Source organism: Xenopus laevis, chromosome 5L, assembly GCF_017654675.1.
Source record: "Xenopus laevis strain J_2021 chromosome 5L, Xenopus_laevis_v10.1, whole genome shotgun sequence".
Taxonomy (NCBI): Eukaryota; Metazoa; Chordata; class Amphibia; order Anura; family Pipidae; genus Xenopus; species Xenopus laevis.
Window position 1 is genome coordinate 99704824 of NC_054379.1, and position 17982 is coordinate 99722805.

Sequence of the window (17982 nt, forward strand, 5' to 3'; positions counted from 1 at the left end):
ATCATAGGTGTAGTAACTATAGCAGGACACTTGGAGACTGTCATTTCTCTAGCATGATTGCGGTTTTTCCAATGGAATCATTATATTGCATTTTCACCCTTCAACTGTCATGGTGGGAGTTATGTCCCTTAACCCTTTGCAGCCTAGGGATATCTTGGTAATCTACCACCAGACATCAGTAACAGGGTTGATGGTGGCACAATCTTCCTTCAGACAGACAACTGTAAATAAAACTGCAGTTTGCTGGATAAGCATACTGCCCTCAAGCCCACCACTGGAATGTGTCAGTGTTTGTTTTGTTTTTTTTATTCAGACCGAACATTTGAGTCTAGCTAAGGCACAAAACTAGTAAAAATTCAGTTATTTGGCAATAGAGAACTGCAACTGTATTATTTTAAATAAATCATTACATTATTCCTGTTTTAGGTTACACAAAATATATAACTTTGGTAAATAGTGTACTTTAAGCTTAAAATAGCTTCTGTTTAGAGGTCAAATTTGCACATACTGTATGTTCTATACAATTCACCCTTCATTCATGGTCTTGTTAGAGAATTCAATACACTGACAATGCCAAATATTAAGTTTCCCTTTACCTTGAAAGCCCCAGACAAATGTTCCCTGATTAAGGTATCCTGGCAAATGTGAGAAGAACTGAGCCCAGTTATCCAAATCAACAAACACAATGTGTGTCATGGTACGGAGAAACTCCAAATCAGGCAACTCGACGGATTCTTCTAATAGGGTGAAAAAAAAAAACGACACAGTTGAAACAATGTTATCTAGAGTAATTTTGCTTTAATAATGTATTACTCATTAAAGGAGCAGGAAAGGTAATTTGCAATACTCTGCTATAATTGTTGCTTGTGTGCACCCCTCCTGAACCGCATTATTTTCGCTGCCCAAATCGGTCTGGAGCTCTCATACCGTTACGTCGAAGTTTTCAAATGTTCTATTCTTTGCGGCCGCCATTTTGGCCATGTCAACGTCATGTCCTCTCTCTCCGAATTGGAAATGCGCATGCGCTAAATTAAGCCCTCCCCTTGACCTCGCGCGTCACACACAGGCGTGTCTGCTGCTTCTTTCCCTGCTGCGTGTTAACCTGACAAAGTAAGCCTTACACTGTCCACCAATGGTTTCTAACAGTACTGTTATGTACTGTTAACAGTCACTATTATTATATAAAATATTTTAGGAATATATAATATCGATTTGCCAATGAACTTATTTTAATTCGATTGTTTCAAACCAAAGGCAGTGTATACCTCATAAAACTCATATACCTCTTCATCTGTTAGGATGTTTTATTTTTGTCACCTTCCTAAAGTTGATTTATTCTTTATGCCATATAGATTTAATATATTTTTTATACATGTTTGTTTTGTCCACAGTTCGATTATTTGATTTTAAAAAAATATGAATTTATTATTTGCTGCAGCATTATAATAATCTCATGGAATATAAACCTCATTAATTTATTAATCATTAATTTTTAAAAATAATATGTGAATTAATTAATATATGAAGTGATCGATTAATTTCCTGAATCACTGTTTTTTATTACCTATTTATATATACCTATGTATATATACCTATATATACATATGTGTGTATATATATATATATATATATATATATATATATATATATATATATATATATATATATATATATATATATATATATATATACACACACACACACATATATATATATCTGTGTATATATATATGTATATACACATATATATACACATATATATATATACACACATACATATACATACATATACATACATATATACATATACACATATATATACATACACATATACACATATACATATATACATATATATATATATACATATATACATATATATACATATATATATATATATATATATATACATACACATATATATATATATATATATATATACATATATATATATATATACACACATATATATATATATACACATATATACATATATATATATATATATATAAACAGCATGGAGTCGGTGCACTCAGAGCACAAAATGGATGCCTCGGTGCTGGAACAAAATAACAATAGTATGCAATTTTCAAAAAAGGTCCGCACACACAGGACTTAGGCAAAAAAGAGAAACTATCTTTTATTCAACGTTTCGGCTCGGACACTTGAGCCGTATATATACATATATACATATATACACATATATATATACATATATACACATATATATACATATACATACATATATATGCATATACATATATATACATATACATATATATACATACACATATATATATATATATATATATATATATATATATATATATATATATATATATATATATATAGAAAATGGCAGAAAGGACCAGCACTCCGTGTTCCAAAAAAAGTCAAAATAGTTTATTCAAAACTCACAGTGTCTCCAACGTTTCGACCCTCTTTGGGGTCTTTATCAAGGATAAAGTGCTGTGTTTTACAAATCTTTAAATACCCACAAACCCTCCACAAGTGACGCCCTGAAGTGACATCATAACCAATCAGATTATTCAATTATATCGTTATATCATAGATGTAAAAAGTTTTAAAATCGAGTGAAAAAGCATCTTACATTAAGACATATGTGCATAAATACATAAATATATAAATACATAAAAATGTAGATGTGCAGTTATATAAAAAATCACATATATATGAAAAACCACCACTAGGTGTCACCTCGATATCAGGTAATGAAAAAATCTGTGTATCCAATCCATTTAAAATCACTTTAAAAGTCCCAATACAGCTCACTACATTTCCAGATACAGCAAATACAACACTGTGTTTTGTTCTTAATGAAAAATAAGACAAACCTATTTGAAATGGTTAAAGTTGATGAAACTTTGGTTAACATTGATGAAAACTTGCACTAAAACTTATTTGAAGTTGTCAAATAATAAAGCAATGTACATTTATACACAGTTTACATAAACATTTGTTTATTTTTGAATATTTCAAAAATTTGTAAGTAAAAACATTTTTGGAATGTTGACAAAACAACCACGTGTTCAGATGCTGTACCTCATATGCAATACCTTTATAATACTCTTGTAACAGTGTCTTCCAAAGTCTATGCAAAATAAGAAAAACCTAATGAAAGGGGTTACAATTTTAAAGGAAAAGTAACATCAAAACTTTTTACAATAATATTAGTTAGAATACAACAAAATATAGACACCAAGACAAATTAATCTTTAAAATAGAAAAGTCTTTATTAAGAAAAAACTTACAGAAACTCTTCTTCCAGTCCTCTACAGAAAAGGCGACAGGCCGATGTTGATCCATTGTGCAGCGTTCGATTTTTTTCTCCCCATCTTCTACTGACAGACTGTGTGTTCATTTACTGGAACTGCCACAACCTTCACCTTGGGGTCCGTTTCCACCGGAGACACTTTGGACCCCAGGATGAAGGTTGTTGCAGTTTCAATACATGAACACACAGTCTGTCAGTAGAAGATGGGGAGAAAAAAAACGAACGCTGCACAATGGATCAACATCGGCCTGTCGCCTTTTCTGTAGAGGACTGGAAGCAGAGTTTCTGTAAGTTTTTTCTTAATAAAGACTTTTCTATTATAAAGATTAATTTGTCTTGGTATCTATATTTCGTTGTATTCTAACAAATTTTTTAGTAAAAAAATGTTGATGTTACTGTTCCTTTAATACACCTTCATGTAAAATTGCACTAAAACTTATTGGAAGTTGTCTAGTAATATAGTTGTTATAGACATTTATGCTAAGGTTGCATAAACATTTGTTTCTGGTCTAGTAATTGAAAGGGATACGGTCATGGGAAAATTATTTTTTCTTCAATGTGCATCAGGAAATAGTGCACCTCCAGTAGAATTCTGTCTTGAAATGCATTTCTCAAAAGATCGTTTTCACATAACAGTTTCCCTTTAACAATATGTAAGTGAAAAGATGTTTGAAAATTTGATCACCGACAATTGGTCCAATGTTGTACTTCATCTGCAATACTCTTGAAACTTATTTGACATTGTGGAATAATAAAAACCGTTGAAACTGAAAATGTTGTGGTTGTTGTGATTTTACAAACTATTATAGTAACCAAAAGATATCTTTATTCAAACACAGTTTTTAAACTCTTTTTTTAAGACTAAATATGTCCTCCTGGTAGGCATAGCTATCATGTTCCTGTACTCGTGCAGAGTTTGGTATGGTAAGTATGAAACTGTCTTGAGTATGAAAGTTTCTTTCTATGACGATAGGTTCTGTTATTATGTTCGTGTATTATAGACGCGCTTCCATTTAATAATTCAACATGGTAAGTATGATAGTTTCTTCAGATCAGTTTATCGGCCAAATCGGGAGTAACGCTCCGCAACTGCAGTGCTTTTTTCAGGCCTTTCTTTGTCAGCAATGTTCTTTGGTAAATTGATGCTTCTCGATTCCCATCTATGGACAATGTTTCCATTAAGTATTTTGGCAGCATCGGACATAATGTCAAACAGATGTTCATCAGTCACATTTTCATAAATCGGCTTAGTCACCCAGTTCTTCTTGTGTTTAGGATAAACTAATCTGAACCGTTTCTCACCAATGGGTTGGGTTGTTCTCTTACTACATCTTACAATAGCTTGTGGTCTGTTGACATTATTGTTGTGAGACAAAATGGCAAGCATTGTTCTTGCATGCATGCCATCCATTTTGTATGCAATTCTTTTGGGGCGATATTTTAGCACCTTGCTGTGAAAATTTTCTAAATCTCCGGTATGGCAAAATTTTTCAATGCTGGAGATGTCTCTAATTAATAATGGATCGGTGATGATTTTCACAAGGCTGCTGTGAGCTGGGTGAGTGTGTGTTATCCACTTTCTTTCTTTTTTTTCTTGGGCAGTGAGTGGTTTATGTTGGCATTTTTTGTAAGTTTTCAATTTAGGAAAAGTGTGCTTGTTGGCAATGTGATATAGAACCGAGCGCCATTTATCCAAAAGCACATCCACTTTTTGATCACAAGTCTGCGCACTCCACCACAAATGGTTCGTAATTGGACCTATCCAAGTGGCGAGATCCTTGCAGTTTTTTTTCTTACTAGCAGCAGTAAGTTTTTTTACTAAACTCTTGCAGATATGCCAAACATCAAATTGGTGATTGATGTTTTTAAATTTGGTCTTCATCAATAACCTTATTGAACTGTGTCTGTCAGTTGCCAAAATTTTAATATCTACTCCTTTATCTATTAAATTGGTCACGGATTTCTTCCCAGGACCAACTTGGTCAATTGTAAAAGCAACAATTTTTTTGGTGATGACGTCCATCATTGAGTATGTGCAATATTTTGCACAATACCCTGGGCTGTCGAATTGACCGTCACCAGCCAAAACCACTGCCTGTTCAAAAAGATCTTTTTTCAATACTTCTTGTTCCCTTATCCAAGCCAGTTCAATAGCAGGTAAAATGTATCTCTTTTGGTAGGAATAATACGTGGTGTGTGAAATTAATGGCATGTTTAGCAGATTAAACATTTCTTTAACCTTTAAAAATGATGATCCGGTAAGTAGCAGGGAACATGCAACAGCTAAATTGCCTACAGGAATTTGACCATAAAGTGGTTGTGATTTCCACGTAAATGCGCAATGTCCAGCGAGACACATTAGATTTACCTCGATCAATGTACCATACTCCTTTTTGTTTATTTCCACTATTGGAGCTTGGCAAGGAGGTTGTATGTTATGCTGACATTTCAAAAGGTAAAATAACTGGTCTAGATTTTCATTGAAAACAAGGTAGCGTCTTTGATGAATTTCTTCTACTGGATCTAAAATTGTAGAATCTTCATCAGTGAGGTTTGAGATATGACTGTCATCTGGTTCATACATTGAAGAAAAAGTTATGTCTTTGCGGCTAGCATCTGTCAGTGTCAGACTTTCAAAAGATCTATTATCACTTGCGGCATCACACATATTAAAAGAATCATCCAATGGCAATGCATGCTCTGTAGTTTCAAATATTGGTGGTTGTGAGTTGTCAGTCATAAATGGAGCAGGTAATTTGGATGGTGTAGAAAATAAAACTGGGTAAGAGTGATCCTTTATTACCCTCCATGTTTCTGCAGGTACAGAATCATCGCCGGTTTGGACTGCAATATTCATCGGCCGAATATCTTGATTCTCTCCACAGGCTACATCTTTACTACATGCTAAACCAGCGGTTGACGTACTGACATCTATGAATAAGTTTAGATCTGTTTGAGTGCCTATAGTTAGATACTGATTTACAATTCGTACTAGTGTGTGAGAAGTAGATGCTTCTTCATCCTCCATTCTTCTACTTTTATGACATTGAAAAGGCATAGTTTCCATAGCCGTTACAATTACTGGATTTGGTTGTTTTTTAAAAATACATGGCACTGCTTTTGGGTTAAGTACCCTCTTTGATCCTTTTTTAATAAACGAATCTGATGTAAAATGTTCCGAACATATTCGGTGCCTGCCCGTCTTAATTGACTGCAAAATTTCATTGGCAGTAGACTGCAAATTGTCATCATATTGAGATGTTTGTTTTAGCCAATTGCAAATTTAATTGAGATTATTTGGAAAATAATGTAATGTGACGTTAGGATACTTGTCCTTTTGTCCAGTTTTATGAGGACATCCGTTTACAATACAGTTTGGCATTTTCCTACGAATAAAATAAAAAATCTGATTACTTTTAATTTATTAATAACTAAGTAAATTGATGAAAATAAATGTCAAAAAAATAAAGATTAAATCTATTGAAATTAATTTGGAAAACTTGATAAAGCAGACATTTGCACAGCCACAGCTGGGTGTCTGTTTCAGGGGAACAAAGGAGTGAAACTAATACAGTGAGTCTGAATACCCAAAAATTTACACATGATACTCAGCCACAGCTGGGTGTCAATTACAAGGGAGGAACACACTGTGAGGGGGACAATGGAGTGAAACCAATACAATGAGTCTGCATACCCAAAAACTAACACATGGTAATCAGCCACAGCTGTGTGTCAATTACAAGGGAGGAACACACTGTGAGGGGGACAATGGAGTGAAACCATTGCAGTGACTATAAACTATACTCAATACTCAGTATTTATAGCAAATAATCTGCTCAGCAAACTGCACAACTCTGCTCTGCACAGTTCTGTCACACAATCAAATTTAAAAAACGAGTGTTGCTATGGCAACCCGTTTTTCTGCAGTGTGATTCCTATCTATAAAATTACTCTGTACATACGAAATTGAAACTCATTTCAAGATAAAGTGCAGAGCTGTAATTACACATAACATGCCTGTACTGAAGATAATCCGTTTTGAAAAAAGGAACAGTACCTTCAATCCGTTTTACATATAGCAAATCTGGTCAGCAAGCTGCACAGCTCTGCTCTCCCAACGGTTGTTGCTATGGCAACCCGTTTCCTGCAGCGTGATTAGCTGCTCTAACAAAGAGGGAGGGCAGAACAGAGGTCAGTAACGACGTAAGCAGGGAAGAAGCTGCTCAATGTGCGCATGCTCAGGAGTACTACAGAGAGGAACTGCGCATGATCCAGGTCGTGAGTCGCAATGGGAAGATAGGCATGCTGGGAAAAACGCTTCTCCTACTCTACACTATCAGAGGAAACGGATCAACAGAGCTGCTACAAGAAAGCACACAGAGGTAAATGTAACACACCAGCAGACTTTTAGTAACACGGCTGCTTTTTTAAACATAATTCATGTTTGGGCTTTACAGGTCCTTTAAGCACCCATGCAGATTTAAAGGAGAAGGAAAGGTTAACACTAAGTAAGCCTTAGAAAGGTCCACCTAAATATACCAGTAAACCCCCAAAGTAATGTTGCTCTGAGTCCCCTGTCAAAGGAAACAGCACATTTCTTTCCTTCTATTGTGTACTCATGGGCTTCTGTATCAGACTTCCTGCCTTCAGCTTAAACCTCATTGCCCTGGGCAAGAGCATGCTCAGTTTGCTCCTCTCCCCCCCCCCCTCCCGTCTCTACTTTAATCTGAGCCCAGAGCAGAGAGAGACTCAGGCAGGAAGTGATGTCACACCACATTAATACTGCAGCTCCTATCCTAAACAAACAGAGAGTTTCTAGAGCTTTTTACTCAGGTATGGTAAAACATTCTACAGAATAAATATAGCATTCTAGCTTGCACTATTGCAGCTAATCTATTGGCAATAAAATGCCTCCATAGCTTTCCTTCTCCTTTAATAGCTTAGATGATTGTCCTTTTATTTGAAAAGGTTCCAAAACAGCATTAGTTCAGTTTCTTGTAGGACTAAATCATAGTAATAATATTAATTTGACAATAATTACAGTACTGAAAGGGTACATTTCTTAAACATGATATTCATACAAAATGTTAAGCTGGAAAACAGCCTATACCGTAAATACATTTATTCTGTATAAAATTTGTCACCACAGAAAATGGTGTAATAATATTCCATATGGTCAGTTTAATTTTAGGAAAAAGGATATGAGAACCAAATAATAGAAAAAGCCAGGAGTTCGTGTAACAATTCGGACGGGAAATACCTATTAGAAAACAAGAATAAAGGAAAAAAAACTATTTTTAGTAAACAAAAAATTGGTTTTTATACTTGTCAATATGGATGCGCGATTTTTTCGACTTGAAAATGACGCCCATAGACTTGTATGGTGTCACGCGTCAAAACAATTTAGACGTCCATAGACTATTTCGATGGCGGCAAACCAAAACTGGTCAAATTCGCTCAAGCCTACTTGTCACTTGTCAAGTATTTAAAGCATGTAAAACAATTAAGAAAAGAAAGTATTTATATTTAAGTCATATGTAACAAGTGAAGACTATGATATTAAGGACATCATCACTTGTAACATTAAAAATGTAATTTATTTGCTACAATGTCCATGTAAATCGCAACATGATAGGGATACCTATCAAAATTTGAAAAATAATACAATAGTTAATTTATGTATTTAGACACGCATTGCCCAACTTTGGCTATTAAAATTGGGACATTTGAGGTTACCCGGCTTTACAATGTGCTAGAAGCAGTGCCAAATTATCTTAAATACAATATTTTAACAACCATACAGTTGCTAGCACAGAAATAGTTTTCCATTCAAATCCGACCTCTAAACTGGGCTTACAGGTGCATCTGAATAGCAAAAGCAAATTTCTAGAACATTCAGATAATATACTTTACATAATTCTTTAATTTTTACTTCAGTTCAAGAGAGACTGGTTCACTAGATGTAAAGATGATACTGAAGGAATTGTGCGCTAAAGCAAGAAATAAAATCAGTTTGTTATATTCCAGCATTCATCCTACAGGGGTCACCAGAGGTTTATTGAAAAGCCAGTTTGTAAGGAATTTTTAACACTGAAAAAAAAATACTAAAACTGAACTGAATATAAAAGTTTTTGGAAAAAGCTAACCCTAAGAAACATCTCGTTACTCTGATGGAAGAGCAGGTTAAGAACCTGTATTGAAGTTTGTGTTACAAAATAAAAATAGAATAAAACCTTCCCATGTTGTAATTTATATGTTTAAAAGCTGTCCCACTAGCGCAGCAATAAAGTATGTTAAAATATCCACATGGCCTAGTTATGTGGGACTGCAGACAATAATGGAAAAGATTAAATTAACATAGAAGCATTATAAAAATTACGACCCAGGAAAGACGTATATTTTGGAAAAACATGCAAAGACATGGAACCTGTTATCAAAGTGTGATGGCAACATTTAAGCTTGAATTTGAACTGTTACTTACAGTGATGAGAGAAAACATTTGCCATGGTCAGTTGTGAACTTCTAGGTTTCGCCCCAGGTGAAACAAACCCGCGCCAAAAATTCACCACACAGTTTCGCTTCAGCTGACAAAAATTTATGACGCACCACATGATGCAAAAAGGTGTGGAACCAGTATAAATAGCCAATAACCCATACTATACTGTTCTGCTTTTGTACTTTTCTGCTACTTGGTAGCCTCAATGCATAACAAATGCAATTTTTTGGCCTCTTTTATGCTCCAGGCAGGATATGATGACATCCCAATGAGCATTCATCGGGTCCAGGAGAAGAATAATGCTGTACTTAAAAAAGGCACAAATTTAATATCTGTTTGGAGCTGCAAACAATATAGCGGGTCTGGAGTGACCTTAAACAGAGGCATCCAGGCCTGGTCCAGGAGATACAGGAGGAAGTTGAAGGTAGAATTTTTAACAGAATACACAGATCTGTCTTCTTAATAACAATATGTACAAATATTAGTCAAACTACCCCCCTCTGGAAAGTAATTCCAGAAACATTAGAATCATGGTCAAAATGAGATCTCATGGATTGGACGCATTCATGCCATAAAAAGGACTACTGCCAGAAATACTTTATTATTTCAGAACTCTTCTAATCCAAATACCAAAGAAAGACATCGAAACCTTGCAACGGCAAACAATGACATTTTTTGGAAAACCAAATTCTCTAGAGTATCCAAAGCTACAATGCTAAGATCTAGCACAAGGGGAGGTCTGGGAGAACCCGACTTCAGTGAATACTTAAAGGGGTTGTTCACCTTCAATGTACAAATCTTATGAAACCACTAACAATGCTCTCAATGTGTTAGCAAAACCATTTTCCACAACAAAAAGTAAAAATGCCATTGTAAAAGCTAATTTCTATACCTATTAACTCACTCCTTCTCCTGTCTCTCTGACCAGTTTTCTGAAGTGATGGGAGTGGCCTATTTTGAACCTGACACACCAAGAACTTCCTATATGATGACATCATCATGCCCAGGCTTTGCCCTTACTTGTTTCCTATTGGATGTTGATACTGCCCTCCTCCTAGTAATTTATTGGGTGCTTGTGAACTGTAACCAGTCACATAATTTGAATGGTCATTGGTTGATTACTCAATTGTAATGGCAGAGGTTAACAGACGCAGCATATAAACAAACCTGCCTTGCAACAAACAATCACACAGCCATGCAGACAAATACTGCAGAAAAGAAAGGAGCAACATTGTTTGGCAACCTTTGGCATTAAGCATAATGTCAGTTATTTACAAAATTGCAACAAAACCAGCACTGACTTGCTTAGAAACGTATGTAACTTACACATCTAGCAGGGACAGTAGGGTTGCCACCTCACCCTTTTAAAACCATACACATGAAATCCACAGGCTGCATGGCTAATTATCAACTCATTTAGATGCTGCAGACTGAACTGATTTCTGAGCAGCCATGTATCATGCATCTAAATGAATTGCTAATTAGCCATGCAGGCTGTGGATTTCATATGTGTTTGGTTTTAAAAGGGTGAGGTGGCAACCCTAAGTGACAGGCAGAGCAGTGATGAGGGCAGGTACGTTTTTTGAACATTTTGTGCGCTCTCCCGGGGGGGGGGGGGGGCGGTAATTTACCTAGGAAAACGATACCTTTTTTAAGTGTTCCACTTCTGGAACAAGATTTAGAGCTCAAAATACCAAAAAATGAAAAAGTTATATTTTTCATGATATAGGGATCTATACCAGAAAAATATTTTACCTTTTTTATGAGGTAAATACACAAAATAATACATGGACCCCCCAAAAAAAATAATATATTTCTGGAAAGTACAAGTGTCATCTCCCATAGTAGCCATTATAATCCAATAATTCAAATTTTTAAAAATGATTTCTTTTTCCTGTGTAATAATAAAACAGTAGCTTGTACTTGATCCCAACTAAGATATAATTAATCCTTATTGGAAGCAAAACCAGCCTATTGGCTTTATTTAGTATTTACAACATTTTCTAGTACTAAGATCCAAATTACAGAAAGATCTGCTATCTGGAAGACCCCAGGTCGCAAGCATTCGGTATAACAGATGCCATACCTGTACCTTGTACTTGATCCCAACTAAGATATAATTAATCCTTATTGGAAGCAAAACCAGCCTATTGGGTTTATTTAATGTTTACATGATTTTCTAGTAGACTTAAGGTATGAAGATCCAAATTATGGAAAGATCCATTATCCGTAAAACTCCAGGTCCCAAGCACCTCGATCCCCCCCATCTGCACAGTTGAAGTCTCTGCAGTACACAGCCCACACTCCCCCTCCCTCTCAGAAACTTGTAACAGTTTCTCTTCAGTACCTGAATGCTGCTCAAATTCCCCAGCACAGCCCAGCACAGGAAGCAGTGGCAGATTGACAGCAGACACAGCCAATAGGAGTTAAGTTAGCTGCCAGTACAATGTGTGATGTCATATAAGGAAGAGGAAGTGAACACTGTAGTGTTTTTGGGGGTCAGTGACCCCCTCCCAGCACAGGGTCTGTGTGGAACTGAAGGATTAGTACAGGGACACTTCTGAGGTGAATATCTCTTGAACTGTACTTTTTCTGTTAACTATTTCTATGGAAAAGTTTGTTCTATTCATGTGAACTGTTAGATTTGTCAATTTGTTACAAAGGTGAACAACCCCTTTAAAAGCGGCCTAACTAGCTGTTATCCCGTTATTACATGCTGATCCACCCCCAAAGTGGGTTCTGATGCAAGAGTCCCTAATCCAACCTATTGCAGTGGCAACCTTACTGGACATATGGGAGACCAAGTACAAACAACAAATTAATTAAAACAATCAAAACAACTTTCCCCCCACTACCCAGCCACTCCAATCGTGGGAAATACAAAATTCTTTCTGGGACTTAACTCCCCTCCACCACGGGAACCTTTCTGCTTCATACAAATACAACACTTCATGAAATCCAAAAACAAAAGCTCTGTTATGACAACTTCATCCTACCTAGAAACAATCTGTATCACTTACCCCTATTCCAGAGGAACGTTATTCAGACTATATCAGATATTAACTGAAGCCGATTTCTCAACAGCTTAACTGTATGTGCAGGCATGTACAAATGTACCCAAAGAGTTTTTGTTGGTTACCTTTGATGTGCTATGTCTCCATCCCACATGATGGGGGTGTGGAGGCAGTCTGCACTAAATAGGAACATGATGCTGGTATGGATGGGTCACAGAAGAATTTGATCCTTCTGGAATTGATATTACACAACAATTTTTGTTTGTTTCAGAATGATTTTTATGTTCAAATTAAAGGGAAAGCAATGGGTTCCAATGTGGCCCCGTCCTATGCGAACATATTCATGAATAACTTTGAAGTAACCTATGTATAGTCTAATGAACAGTTCTTACAGCATTGCAAAATCTGGTTGAGATTTATCAATGTCTTCGCGATTTGGTCGGGCCACTTTTGACCCTAAAAAATCTTCAACAAATTAATTAAAACAATCAAAACAACTTTCCCCCCACTACCCAGCCACTCCAATCGTGGGAAATACAAAATTCCTTCCGGGACTTAACTCCCCTCCACCACGGGAACCTTTCCACTTCATACAAATACAACACTTCATGAAATCCAAAAACAAAAGCTCTGTTAAAACAACTTCATCCTGCCTAGAAACAATCTGTATCACTTACCCCTATTCCAGAGGAATGTTATTCAGACTATATCAGATATTAACTGAAGCTGATTTCGCAACAGCTTTACTGTATGTGCAGGCATGGGAAAATGATATTGGCAGATTGCTGGATGAAAAGGAATCGCTTCAAATATGGGATGGAATAGCCCAATGTGCAATAAATACTTCCCTACCAGAAGTGGGATATAAAGTTTTAATGATATGGTACCTAGTCTCATCTAGATTGAATAAAATCAACAAGCAGTATAATCCATCATGCTTTAGGAAATGTGGAGGTGAGTGTACGGCCTTTCATATATGGCGGGAATGCCCCAGAGTAAAGAGATTCTGGACCAGGGTACATGAAATGATTTACTCAATAACACAAATACATTTACATAAACAAGCAGACTAGGCCCTACTAGAGAATAAAGTCCCCCCTACTTCCGATCCAGCAACAAAAGAAAAAAAAATTTTAATGAAAAATTAACAAGCATTCTACAAGATAGACAATTTCAAAAAACCTAGGATCTCTGGGTACATTATACCACCCCGTCTGACACAGGTCGTACTCTTCTGTCTAGTTAAATAGTTAAGCTGTCTAGTTAAATAGTTAAGCTAAATGGACCCCACAAATACAAAGTTGTGAGAAAACAATTGGAAACTACTGAATTACAACAAGGCAAAACTATGATGCAAGGTACATGGAAGGGAATTGGTGGATTACACCTAATAAACGAACAGACAAATTATATACTGGATAGCTTCCCTGAAACCTAAAGAAAAGCGAAAGGAGGCACCATTGTGTATAATCCTGTTTGCTTTTTATTTTGATGTTGTTTATGAAATGGACTAAGATTTGGATGTTAAACTTGACTTCAAATTCAGCTCTGCGATACCATAAATCACCAGGTACACCATTGACAAACAAGCTGTAATAGTACCTATGCTACTAAGAAAAGACAGCGCCTGATATATGACACCCCTCCCCTGCCTTTTTTTTTTTCTTCTCTCTCACCCCTCTTCCCTTTGTTCTTACCCCACATCTCAATAACACAAAGGCAATTGTCATTATTGAATGTATATTTATTGATAGTATTTATGCATTTTCATGGTATGTAAACATCCACAAGAAAGACTTTATGTACTAAACTATTTTCAATAAACAGTTTAAAACTGAAAAGAAAAACAAATTAGTCAAAATGCCTTCACCACCACAAATACTATTTATTTTGCTCTTTTTGAGAAAAGTTGTGTTTAGGTACATACTTTAACATCAGGTGACAACATAGAACAAATTAATCTATCAAGCACAGATTATCAAGTGCAAAGGATTTAAAGGAGCTTGCTTTTTTTTTTTTTTTTAAGAAAATGTTGCTAAATTTGGAGTTGATTTAACTACTCAGATGGTACGTGAAGTTGCTTGAACAGAACTCCCCCTATTGTAGGGTATTTGGATTTTATTCAATAACATTTTATTTTCTAGCTGCAGAAATATTATTTGAGTGAGTTGAAGTTTGTTAATCTGGCAAAATAGAATATTCCAATTGATAAATTAGGCCTTTTACTTTTTCAAAAAACATATCCACATTTATTTCATGACATTTAAGACAACTAGCATTTGCTTTTAAATTAAATTTGAAAATCCTGCCATATACAAAATGAGAGCAAATGTAAAATGGTGCTCTCAAACTTTCAAGATGAATTATTTTTCCTAAATCAGAACCACATTTCTTCAAGTTTAACCAAAGAGTGATTACATGAATGGAGTTTCATAAGATATCAGAAAGGAAATTTACCCTATTGGATGTATGGTTAATAGAGATGAACAAACTGTTGACAAGTACAGTTCATTGCTTCCCCAGAAGCAAACTCTTTGTGAATCCATGGAAAATCACCATAAACATTTTTCCCAGTACTTGACCCACCCCATTGACATTGTAGTGCAGAAATAATTTCGCACCTTAAGACTGAAAAGTTATTTTGCTAAAATGCCAATTGGTTAGATACATTAATTTTGGTCTTGGTCCCGGAAAAGTTGTTTCTTAAAAAATAAAGCAGGACTAAGAAATTGTAGCACATTTGTATGTATTGATAATATAGTATATAACATTGGTGACCACAGATATAGATAGACTTGGTTGCATATTAATGTATTAAAGGTTTAGGGGCACTCTAGGAAGCCACATATAGATCAGACCAAAAAAATTATATAGCCTATGATTAAGTGTCTTGGGGACACAAAACGTGTACGTCTCGAAATGAGTTAAGTTCACACTGCACTTTGATAAACATAGAACAGCTTTCCTGGATACTATGGTACTTAATTGTGATGAGAGATTGGGTGCAGACCTTTTTGTTAAACCCACAGATAAGAACACACTCCACTTGAATCATTCCCTCCTTTCTCCACTAAGAAATCACTACCAAAATCAAAATGTCTCCGTGTTAAACGGATTGCAACAGATAGTGAAAGAGTGGGTTAAGTTTTTCCAAAGAGGATACCCCATGCCCTTATTACAGCGACAACATGAGAAAGTGGATGGTGATCAGAAAAATGTAATTACTGTAGTAAAAACAAAAGAGAATTCCCTTTATTTCCAAATGTACATCCCTAAGTAGGGAAGTTTCCAAAGTTATAGACAAACATTGGGGTCTATTAAAGGAGGGTATACCCACCGTAGATGCATTTCAAAATCAACCACTTATGCCGTATAAAAAGAATAAAACAATAGGTTCCATGTTGGTTAGATCAGACCTGGGTGGCAAACACATCTATTGAATACACCGGATAATAATGTCCTCTTGTTAAGTTTTGACGTCACCACCTTGTACACCTCCATTGCATACACCAAAATTACTTTCTGTTCGGTGACTTCTTTTATCTAGTTACGGGGTACAGCAGTTTTGTAGACCCACTAATCTCTATATGGCACACCTAAAGGATGAGTATGTGTATCCCACTTATTTATGAAAACTAACTTTTTCATAAACATTGCATTCTGTTATATTGATGATTTGTTAGTTATATGGAATGGTACAGAAGAAACCTCAAGTGGATTTCATTCATTTTCTTGATGTTCAACTTAACAGGTGGTACAAACATAAACATTGACATTTCATAAGGGTACAGAAAAGAAGTCTGTTACACTATACCAGCTTTTACACCTGTCTTTTCTCAAAAACTCATTACCCTTTAAAGTAGGATAAGACGTATAGTAAGTGAGGAGAGTGAATGATGTATGTGATTATCTGAAATGACAAACACTTTCAGATAGAGGGGCTAACTTGAAATCATTTAACATAGCCTTGAAAAAACAGGTGATATAAATAAAGAACATCTCGCTGGTGAGAAGGCATATACAACTAAGGAAGAGATTTTTATTGGTGATTAAATTCAACACTGCCAAACACTGGAACATACTTCAGTCACGTATATCTTTTTTTTTTTTTTTTTAATTTAAAATTTTTATTGACCTACATTTCCAAATAAAGAAAACCGGTACAGCATTGATGCAAAAGAGTAAGCAAGTGATAGTATCAGCTGTTTCATAACAGAATATAACTGTTCAATTAGCTCAATCAGCACATATGTACCATAGCATGAAGATAAGCATTGCAATAACGAGAAAATGAATCCTCATGGAAATGAAAGGAATTTAGTAGAAAGGTAAACAGAGAAAAAGAAAAAGGAAAGTAGAAAGATAGACAGGTCTGACTAGATATGGAAAGGTAGGATAGTCAGATCAGTGCACAATACCTCGAAGTTGCAAAGTCTCCAGGTGTTGAGCCCACGGATACCACTCCAGTTCCCCCTCATAACCTCTATCCTGAAGTCTGTTCCGTATGGATTCCATCACCCTAATCCAATTCACCTTTGATATCAGAATTTGTAGGCTCGGAAGTGTAGGTTTCTTCCAATTTGCCGCCAATAATGATCTTGCTGCTGTCAGGATATGAGTAGCTAATGTACGTGTTTGTTTCAAGCGTATGGCCCTAATCTTCATTCCCAAGAGAAAAGTGTGTGGGGAGGGCTGTATAACGCAATGTAGAACATCGGAAAGCAAGGTTGCCACCATCTTCCAAAACACCTGAGCTACTGTACAGGTCCACCAGGTGTGCAGGAAGGAGCCCCTCTCCCCACAGCCCCTAAAGCATTGCGAGTGATCCGGGTTACCGCTTAGTGTAGCAATACGCGTTGGGGTATAGTACCAGCGAAATATTATTTTATAAGCTCTCTCACTAGAGGCTGCACATATTGAAGTGCGTTTGGCTGTGTCCCAGATTTCCGACCAGGACTTTTCAGAAATCGCAAGGTCTAAATCCTGTTCCCACTTCTGCATATAAGGCTGACGCGTGACTGTGTTGTCAGTCGCGAGGCTCACATACAGAAGTGAGATAAGGTGTGTTGGGTATGTGTGGCTGCGACACAGCTTCTCAAAATATGTAAGGGTGGAAGACGTTTGGGACTTACAAGCAGTGATCACGTAGTGCCGAATCTGCAAATAGCGATAGAATT

At 36.0% G+C, this 17982-nt stretch overlaps 2 protein-coding genes across 9 annotated transcripts in view; one reads left to right on the forward strand and one right to left on the reverse strand.

Moving 5' to 3' along the window:
• LOC121393757 (BAG family molecular chaperone regulator 2-like) overlaps positions 1–17982 on the reverse strand; it is a 96634-nt gene that overhangs the window by 1916 nt on the left and 76736 nt on the right. Inside the window, exons 1-3 of one of the 2 annotated variants that reach the window (XR_005961317.1) lie at positions 7353–7487; positions 3825–6681; positions 597–737 (exon numbers count right to left, since the gene is read on the reverse strand). The exons of the other annotated variant lie outside the window; for it this stretch is intronic. The gene's annotated coding sequence lies outside the window, so the exon portion shown is untranslated. Of the gene's footprint in view, positions 1–596; positions 738–3824; positions 6682–7352; positions 7488–17982 lie in introns of those variants that run through there. 2 annotated transcript variants of the gene reach the window in all.
• The window catches only part of LOC121393758 (scavenger receptor class A member 5-like), a 71611-nt gene continuing 60671 nt past the window's right edge, over positions 7043–17982 (forward strand). For 3 of the 7 annotated variants that reach the window (XR_005961321.1, XR_005961320.1, XR_005961323.1), the window contains exon 1: positions 7553–7677. Coding sequence is in view for 3 of the 7 variants with exons in the window: in XM_041563165.1 (XP_041419099.1) it covers positions 7522–7677 (156 nt within the window). In the remaining 4 variants the exon portion in view is untranslated. Of the gene's footprint in view, positions 7678–10038; positions 10675–17982 lie in introns of those variants that run through there. The other 4 variants (XM_041563165.1, XM_041563166.1, XR_005961319.1 and 1 more) reach the window with 3 other exon arrangements.